The sequence below is a fragment of the Mercenaria mercenaria genome, unplaced genomic scaffold, assembly GCF_021730395.1.
Source record: "Mercenaria mercenaria strain notata unplaced genomic scaffold, MADL_Memer_1 contig_2109, whole genome shotgun sequence".
NCBI classification, from domain to species: domain Eukaryota; kingdom Metazoa; phylum Mollusca; class Bivalvia; order Venerida; family Veneridae; genus Mercenaria; species Mercenaria mercenaria.
Window position 1 is genome coordinate 63,903 of NW_026460146.1, and position 9,704 is coordinate 73,606.

A 9,704-nucleotide genomic window follows, 5' to 3' on the forward strand; every position below is an offset into this window, starting at 1 on the left:
TTGTTATTTCTTGGCTATTCTTAAATATATTCATGATTATTTGGTCAGATCCGATGCAGTGGGTCATATTTTCAGTACATATGAGGTCTCAGCAACAAACACTGGTTTTCATATAAAACTCGTTCGGATGTAGTGGATCTTTAGGTAAAAGCTACATCCATTAGTTTAAGAGACAAAGGTCATTGACTCATAGAGTTTATGAATTTGACGTTAAATATTTATCATTTGACAATAAGCATTGGCTATTTTACATTAAGCATAAACCATACAATTTTATTAAAGAAATCCGCATTTAGTAATTACGTATTTGTCATCTAATATATGGCAATTGTCATGGCTCACCGGCTTTCAATAGCAAGTAATTTAAATCGGGCAGTACAGTTTATTTACATAATGCATACTTGAAAACATCTTAAACCCTACAATTTGCTATGCATATTTTTTAAATATTGGACAAACATAAGTTAGATAAACAATATTTTGGGCGTATTGCGATGAGATATAAATTATTCTTCCGGTTTGCGATTTTCTTCAAACCTTTGTGTTTATTAGTGGAATAGTAAAATTGTGTATGTATCAAACGTCTGTTCCAACTATAGGCAATATGTGACTTTGTGATATAAATAGAATTTAAAAATCATGTCGACAAATCCGGCAGATCTACGCAAAAGGAAGCGAAATAAAGATAGCTCATCTTCATATCTAATCGTTTCGTGCGGAAAAACACAGAATGGAGAACGTGACAAACAAAATAATTGTGAGACTAATACACGTAATCTTGGTGTACAGGAACGAAAAACTGTACACTACAGAAGAAACGTACCTTCCAAAGATCAAGTAAAACTCGAAGAAACGAGTATGAATACAGCAGCAGAAACCAACGAAAACCAGGGTGAAACAGAAGAACATTCCGTCAAAAATATATATTCAGCCATTTGCGAAAACAACACAAATTCAGCGCCTCCAAAGTATATTCACAGCACTCCAGTAAGGTCCAAAGACTGCTTAGAGGAGATCTACCTACATCCTGCTTACACGGTCTGTTATTTGTTTTGTATGATTAGGTTTACATTTTCGTCTACCCCCAGCGAATACGTGAGTATAGGGTTCGATAGATATTTCAGATCTGTGGTTAACGCGTTTGCATCGCACTTTTATGAAAGTAATTCACATGGCGGTACATGTATTACTTTACACTGACTTGTAACTTACGATAAAGAGTGCGGTTTTGTACACTGTTAACTGTATTGAGCTGGTACTCATTAATCTTCGCCAATATTTTTGAGCGTCTTAGTTATTTTAGGCCATATTTTGTATCCTGAAAATATCTACATTAATTAAAATAACATACTTACTGTAAATCAATGGCACGGTGGCGTAGTGATGAGCTCACAGATTCCTACGAGCGGTACCATAGCTTAAAGTTTAGTTCAGGCCATTATATTTTTCTTTTAAATTCGTATCGATATTTACTTTTTTTCTTACATTATTTTATGAAACGTATCATTTTTCTCATACTGACGCTAACTCCTTGTATCGTTCGTTTAATAAATGAACACTTGTCCAGTCCTTAAGATTTTTGTCGACATTTTGTAGAATGGTTTACTGACATGTACATAGAAAACTGTTGAATAGTAGAGTACTTCTTTGAATAAATGAACGATAAATCATGATGATGTGACAATTTTCCCGACTGTTTAGTTTACAGATGAAACAGAAAACAATGGTATGGTCGAACCAAAACTCCGAGTTTGGTAGCTGAACGCTTTGTACGCATAGCTATATTTGTACATGCGACATGAGGATGTTAATTAAGAAATATTTAATCTATCTTCATGCAAAATAAAGGCAAAAATCAAGGGGTATGATAAACTTTGCATTATCAGGTCAGTGACTTGATAAAGCTTAGCGGGTTACTTATGGATTTTTTTCTTTAAAACGACGCCATATTGTTTTTGCAAATAACTGCTAAAAGACATATCTATGCAATTATTTTTATAAACGCGGTTTTATTAGGTACGTGAGACCATGTCACTAATGTATAGCGTATGCATACCGTATCTGCAATTACCACAAAAAGTTTCTATAACAAAAACGCTCGGAGAAACGAAAAAATGACTCTCATGAGTCTTGTAATAGCGTTTGTTCGGGATTTTAGCTTTCTGCACTTAAATCAAGGAATATACCGGAATGGAATGTTATTGAATAAAATCATCGAGGAAACGGTGTGCCTATTTGTTCTGTCAAGCGGTGTTATGGCGTGTGTATAAGTCACGTCTATCGTTTGCTTCGTGAAGATGGGTAATCCGACATGCAACTGAGCTTCGGACAAAACTTCGCTTGGAGCGAATTAAAATTATTCATTCATGTTCAGCAGAACAGTGAGGTCGGGTACAAAACAAAACAAGGTTCGCCTTTGTTTTTTTAGCTTTGTTTTTTAAATAATATTTTGGATTTTAAAGACCTATATGTGTAATTTGGTGGGGCGTATTAATTTTTAAATATCTATGCAAGGCAGACTCCTGGTAGATTTTGAATTTTGATTAAAGAATGATTTTAGATCATAAGGTAGGATAAATAGAACATTAGGTTACTGTCTTATAAATTTAAATTTATTAAGTTCGTCTACGAAAAAACAAAAGTCTCGGCAGAGCCTCGACTTATATTTTCTCCGACTCACTTAATAAATTTAAATTTATAAGACAGTAACCTAATATTCTCTATATAATATGTTATTGGTTTTGCAATACATGTATTTATATCGTTATTTAGGCTCAGACACCATAAAGTAGTTTACGGAAACATACGGAATATTCATGAGTGCCAGGGGCCGTAGTCATATCTTAAGTATAAGTTTTCACTTAAGTTGAAGATTTTACTTAAGTTTGTGGTGATTTCAGCTTAAGTCTAAGTAAAAAACTTAAGTCCTATTCATAAAACAGCTTAAACTCAAGATACGTAAGAAATGACTTAAGTCAGAAAACAAAATGGTGTCGTGAGTACGATTAAAGTGTTGTTTTTCAGATAAAAGCACATTAAACATAATTGTGCATGTTGTATATGTCCGAAATTAATGATTTTTTTAATGTTTTCGTCCACAATAAAAGCCAGAATTACTTATTAAGTTGTTTTATGAATAACAAATATACTTAAGTAAAATAAATTTCTTACCTAAGTAATACTTAAGTAAATAATCAATTTCTTATACTTATACTTAAGATACTTTATGAATACGGCCTCAGGTCAATACTTACGGACAATACCCCACTTTGTTCTTTTCCTTTGTTTTGTCCTTGTTGTCTATGTATTTCTGTGCGCATGTCAGTAATGTGCATACCGATATAATATTATGTACCAACTATGGTTGCGTTCAAAGGTGGCTAAGTTCTTAAAACGTTGCTATTACTATTAAATCTTTGTCTTTGTTTTCATATTTTCTAACAGATACATTTCGCTATAATTTTGTAAAGGTATAGATCGATAGTCTTCCGAAACATTGCGGAATGATACATAATTTCTCTTGTGTAAAATATCAAACAAAGTATTTAATCAATGTATTTAAATGAAACATTGAAGATTTGTATGTATAGGCATTTTCTAGGATATGCATTATCACAAAATACTTTAATTGATGTCTGAAATAGTGTGACATTTATATCTAAATACGCTATATGTTCATTGAAAAATGCTTCGTTTCACCAAAGTAGAAATAGGCAGGTACTTGAAATGCAGCTCCCTAAATGGTCAGTTTAAATTTCTTTTGCCATGACACAAAATTGAATTATTTCTGAAACAATCAAAGCAAAATCCCCTCAAAATATACATAATATGAATATTTTTTTATTTTCAGACTGAAGATGGTCGAATCGAAAAACGTAAGGAAACCATTAAGAGATGGAAAGCAGGCTGGGAAAAGAAGAAGCGACTTTTTTCAACATCAAGTATTGCATCCGTACAAAGTTTCTCAGAGGACAGTTCCGATGATTCTTTTGAGAACGACGATATTATGCAAGTAAGGGACATTGATATACCATTTAATCCCCCTGCATGACCAGAGCATTTGTATTTCTATTCTACTGAATCACTTGACTTATGACTTATTCCTCTTCGCTCCGATTGGAACAAAGGGCCCGCATTGTTGCTCTCCATCCCCCTCTGTCTTGGGCTGCTCTCTTGCCTTCACCCCAGGTCATGTTGGCGAGCTTGATGTCCGCCTGTAGAGTTCTTCTCCAGGTGGTGACTGGTCGTCCCCTTTTCCGCTTCCCCTGTGGGTTCCAGTCTAAAGCGTGGCGTGGAATGATGGTCTGTCCTTTGTGCAGGGTATGTCCGACCCAACTCCACTTTCTGATCTGGATGGTCTTGGTGACTGGGTCTTGCTTTGTGCGGCGCATCAGTGTGGCGCATCAGTTCCTCGCATCAGTTCCTCGCTGGCAACGTTAGTCAGTCTCTCCGTCTTGTCTTGCATGTGTCCATGAGAGTGTGACAGCAGGGCAATGTCATCTGCAAAGTCAAGGTCTTCAAATTTCCCATGAGGGTCCATTTAATGCCTCTGGGTTGGTCCATGCTGGTTTTCATTACCCAGTATAACCAGCGAAAAGATAAGGAGAGATAGCAGGCATCCTTGTCTGACTCCGGTGTTGACTACAAAAGATGGTGACAGGTTGGTGTTGTGGATGACTCTGCAGCTGGTGTTCCTGTCTTTTGAGGGATGCCGTAATATCTGAGGATTCGCCAGATTGTTGCCCGCTCCACGTCAAACGCCTTCTTAAAGTCGACGAAGTTGACGTACATCGGTGACTGCCACTCCAGCGATTGCTCGATGATGATGCGTAGAGTTGTAGTCTGGTCGATGCATGATCTCCCTGCCCTGTCCTGCTTGCACATCCCTCAGTGTGCCGTCAACGGCGGTTCTGATCCTCTCCAGGATCATCCTGGTAAAGACATTGCTGGCTAACGAAAGAATCTGTATCCCTCCCTAGTTCTGGCTGTCGCTGAGGTCTCTTTTCTTAGGTATGTCTTCATTCTCCCATGCTTCCTGTAAGACGTTGACCAAGATGTCTGCCATGGTGTCTGGGTCTGCCTTCAAAGCTTCTGGAGGAATGCTGTCCGGTCCTGGAGCTTTTCCATTTTTCTTATTCTTGATGGCCCTTACTATTTCTTCTTTGCTGATGGGACCAAGTTGACGTCTAGATCTTCCCCTTCTTCAATGATGGATGGATTTGCCACTGGTGGGCCTTTGAGAAGGCCGCTAAAGTGCTCCTTCCACCGGTCTAACTGAGCACCTCCCCATCTCTCCCCTTACTGGTCGGTTGGTGTTGGCCTTCCTTCCTGACGGCTGTCGGATGATGTTGTAGAGTGTCCTCATGTCGGTCTTTTCCACTGCTTCCTCTGCTGCTTCAGCAAACCCGTCCACTAATCTCCTCTTGTATCTTCTTGCACTCCTTTTTACTTCCGTGTTCTTCAGGGTGTATTATTGTAGAATTTGTTATTTCTGTGCTCTGATTCTCCCGTGTCCAATTCTCTGCTTTATTGTCCTTCTCTCTTCTATCATGGTGATAGTATCCTCTGACAGCCAACTCTTGAACTGAAGCTGCCAACAGTCGAAGCGCAAATTTCGATAAAATTGCGACATGTTGGTCTATGGCGGAGAACATACACTTTAAAAGTTACGAACAGTGCACTCTGGCTGAATTTTTTACGACTTGGAAATCGTAGATTAACTTATGTTAACAACTTGTTGCATGCCAAACACTATTTCCCGCGATTTTGTTGTTTTTTGTTGTTTTTTCCCAGAGTTGTAAGATGACTCTCGTATTGCAATTTATGAATGCATACATTCATAATCTTTGCTCAAAAGAAAGGCATTTTAATCATATTTCTGTTGTTAATTGAAGAATAAGGGATGCAAGTAATCGTTTACAATATTTTTTAATCAAATGTATAGACGCAGATTCATTTAGCATTATTTGACATGTAGAAGTTTTATGCAAAAACATTCAACAGAGATTTCTTAAGGTCTTTATCATTACATTTTAAGTGAATATGTTACCTACATTTTAAGTGAATATGTTACCTACATAATGGTAATATAATTGAAGAATTATGATAATTAATATGTTTTTTGCATGACAGTTTAAAGCATATGTTTATATCATAGACGACAAGCAGCAGTCCGTATGAAAAAAATGGCATTATCTTTTCCAATATCCCTTGTTCCCCTATAATATGGTTTATGTTATCAAACTTTCTTATAGCAATATAATCAAATCAGTCCGCGGAAATTGAAAAAGTGTAATATATCTTATCGATACTTATCTTTACTGGTTACTTCGGAATGCTATTTATTCATGTTTATTACTCAATACATTTATCTTCACGTTTTGTACTTTAAAATTGCATATTTGACTGTATTATGTCCCTGTTGTATACGTCACCCTGGACAAACATTAATTTTACTTGAAAGCGTTTCTCCTACATATCTGCGTACACTGCATTATAAATGTTATACAAATGCATTTCATACACACTTATGTGTCCTAAATAGAAATACCAAGTCATGCTGATAAGTCAAGTTTATTGTCATTCATGTTTATTTATACGTTACCAGAACTCAGCATTTCAGCAAATGTATTCCAATATAACAAATGAAAGTCTTGTTTAATTTTTATGACCCTTCGTTGTTTTGATTGTTTCTTAATTCTATTAAACAAACATAAATTAAGATAGGTCATTATCATTTACAGATGTTTTTCTCCGTAACACACATTCAGTTTTGAGCAAACAGATTCAAACTTTTGAAGGATACTGCATGATTGAGTTTTTGATAAAATCACATTTGTCTTTTGAAAAAGAAACTGAAAACAAGAAAACAAGAATTCCCATTAACCTCTTGCTGTTACTGAACATCGAACATTCCATTTACAGAGAAACGTGACCCTATACATGTATAGTATTTCTAGCATGTCAAAAACGTAGATGTGATTAAATAACTGTATTTCTTCATCTATTAAAGATACTTAATGATCACCAAGTTAATCAAACAAACTGCTAGCTTTCTCACGAAGACTGAACGGGTAGTAACGGACAAACATAATTCGAACTGTTGATACGTAATTTACTTATTTTCTATTTTACTAAATGTAACTTGTACTTGTCAAACCGCCAAATAATCTCTATGATGCAGGGCGAAACAGCATCAAAACTAGAAGTTAAAAGTTGTTATAGTGCTTGGCCTCTTTCACAACATTCCAAAACGATCACTAGCTGTCATACATCATAGGTATCTTAGAGCCTTTCTCAGCGGGGATTTTATTTACATTGTGTTGTTTAAACTTGTTGAAAATAGGGTAAGTGCGATGTTTAATGCGTTTAGACCCCCAGTTTCCTTTATTTTGGTTACTGACCGTTCCAAGGCGGTGCCCCAATTTTCAGCAGGTTGTTTGTCTGCCTTGTATTGGGTGTTGCGTATGTTTTCTTGTTTGTTGTAAGCGTTTTTCCTCCGCCCCACTCCCCCTTTTGCCCTCTCATTTCCCTTGCATTTACGCTACTTTTTGCATCCCTCCCCTTTTATGTTAAGTAAGTTTTCGTGGCTCCCCTTTGTTTTGGCAGCCGAATCCCAATACGGTACTTGATTGTTTTTTCCTACTTGTATGGGTGCGTTTGTATGCTTGTGAGTCTATAACGGTGCCCTACTGTTTTCTTATGTGTTGCTTGTTCGTATTTCTATGTTATTTAGTTGATTGTAGTTGTGTGTTTATCTTTGGTACCTGAGTGTCTGCGCTATTCTGGTTTACATTGTAGTGCGACTGCTTTTAAAGAACATGGTATTCCCTTGTATATTCGTCCTTGTTCAACTTTCCCCTTCGGATTCCTCACCCCACCCCGAACCCATTTCGCGGACAAATTTATTTTCATGAGTGTGCTATAACAGCTATAGCCAGCTCAGTAGATTTTATAAATTATAGTGTTTGCAAGGTGAATATTTGCCATTCAAATCTTTGAACTTTGATTAATACCAGCCCTGCAGTGCGTTTATTTGCATAGTGCACACTTTAATATATCTTAAGATATTAGGTAAACTTCATCTTTGGAGAATTATAACGGGTGTTAAACTATATATTAAATTTGTGTTTTCCTTCAAATATTCCTGTTTCTAAGTGGACAGATGGATTGATGGAAAGCGTTTAATGTTTGTTTCGTAACTGCTGATGCAATAGAGCCATTTAGATGCCGTAGCACAAATTCACAGTTACTAAAAAGAGTTTTCCGCTCGGACCATCAAAAAGGTGGTTTCCGGTTTATAAATTCAGTTAGCCCAGATATAGCAAGCTAAAAAGTAGTATTAGCTTTAGATTGTATTTAGCGTTGTAATTACTAAAACAGAATAAAGTAGACAACCTAATGTTTGGGGTTTTGTTTTTGCGACCACTGTTAGGTCTTGATCGCTGTTACTAAGAATAGAATATGTTCAGAAGAATTTTCAGGTCTCTTGTTCAATTTTATTTATATCCCAAATTTATATATTGCCTGCAGTAAGAAAAGACATTTCATATTATGCACATTCTATCCATAAACGACATTGACAAACTAATAGGTAGATTTTCAACTGATCCAAGTCATATCACTTTCTGATCCATAACCGGCGGTTTGCTGCAATAATGACCATTGTATTCTTTAGTATGACATATCGTGCATCTGATGCCGTATGTTTTAAATTTGTTATTAACAACGCATAAATGGAATTAACGTTAACGTGATTTGTTTCGTTTCTTTTTTATTTTTATTGTTTAATAAAATCGGAAAGAACATCCTTTAGAATCATAGGCTGATGTCAACTAAAGTTACAGCAAACTCTGTTTAATTGAGTGTGTTGAATTTAAATAATGAAGTGGCTGTGGGGAACTCCGGATTATAGTAAACTTGAATGTACTCGAGGATCACAAAATGTTAGAGTGGTTTAATAAACCTAGTACGGGGAGACTTTTTATTGCCACCATGTAAATTCACTCCGTAAATTTACTCTGTGTCATTAAAGCACAACTGTATAATGATTCAATATTCAATTTCAAAGAATTTTAACAGCGGTTGGCTTTATGTTTGCTTGCCCACGACTTAAACTGATATTAATGAAAGTTCGTCGCTATAATTTATTATGTTAAATGTGAGAACTACTGTGTGAAATTTAAGTGTATAGAGTTATAAATCTAGTTTCAATGCTAAGATGGCTCTACTGATAATGTTTCGATAATGTCCGCACGCTCTTTTGATGTTTTACCTTGGAATTTAAGGCCCTTGCCTATTCATCTGCCATTAATTATTGTTTGTTGTTGTTAACTAATAATGATATCATAGATAATGCTTAATAATAAAATATCCAAAAAATATGAAAGTATCCTCCTGTTGTTTTCTATGATACTTGTTAATTTCACATTCAAAAGGAAGTCATAGCTACAAGAACAGGATAGGATGTTCAAACTACTGAACATAATACAGAAAATGATACTATAAAGTTGAAAGTACCACTTCCAGTAAATTAAATTACCAATTTTTAATGAATATCGTCAAGTTGCAGTTACATCATATAATTATAGTATAATTTAAGTAATGTACGTTAAGAGAACAGCTTTCAAACAAAGAATTTAATGTATATAATTCAAAACACTACATTTATCTTACATTCACCATAAATTGTATATAAATTTACG

General features: G+C 35.6%; 1 protein-coding gene across 1 annotated transcript; it reads left to right on the forward strand.

The window, feature by feature from the left end:
• The first annotated feature begins 517 nt into the window (after positions 1-517).
• Positions 518-4,051, forward strand: LOC128552178 (uncharacterized). The gene is made up of 2 exons (XM_053533202.1): positions 518-1,038; positions 3,851-4,051. Exons 1-2 carry the CDS (start codon positions 640-642, stop codon positions 4,049-4,051), a joined length of 600 nt encoding a protein of 199 aa, XP_053389177.1. The 5' UTR covers positions 518-639.
• Positions 4,052-9,704: the final 5,653 nt, after the last annotated feature.

Coding starts and splice junctions, on each gene's coding strand:
- LOC128552178 (XM_053533202.1), top strand. CDS start 640: ATGTCGACAAATCCGGCAGATCTACGCAAAAGGAAGCGAAATAAAGAT. Junction 1,039..3,850: donor ACCTACATCCTGCTTACACG/GTCTGTTATTTG, acceptor TTTTATTTTCAG/ACTGAAGATGGTCGAATCGA.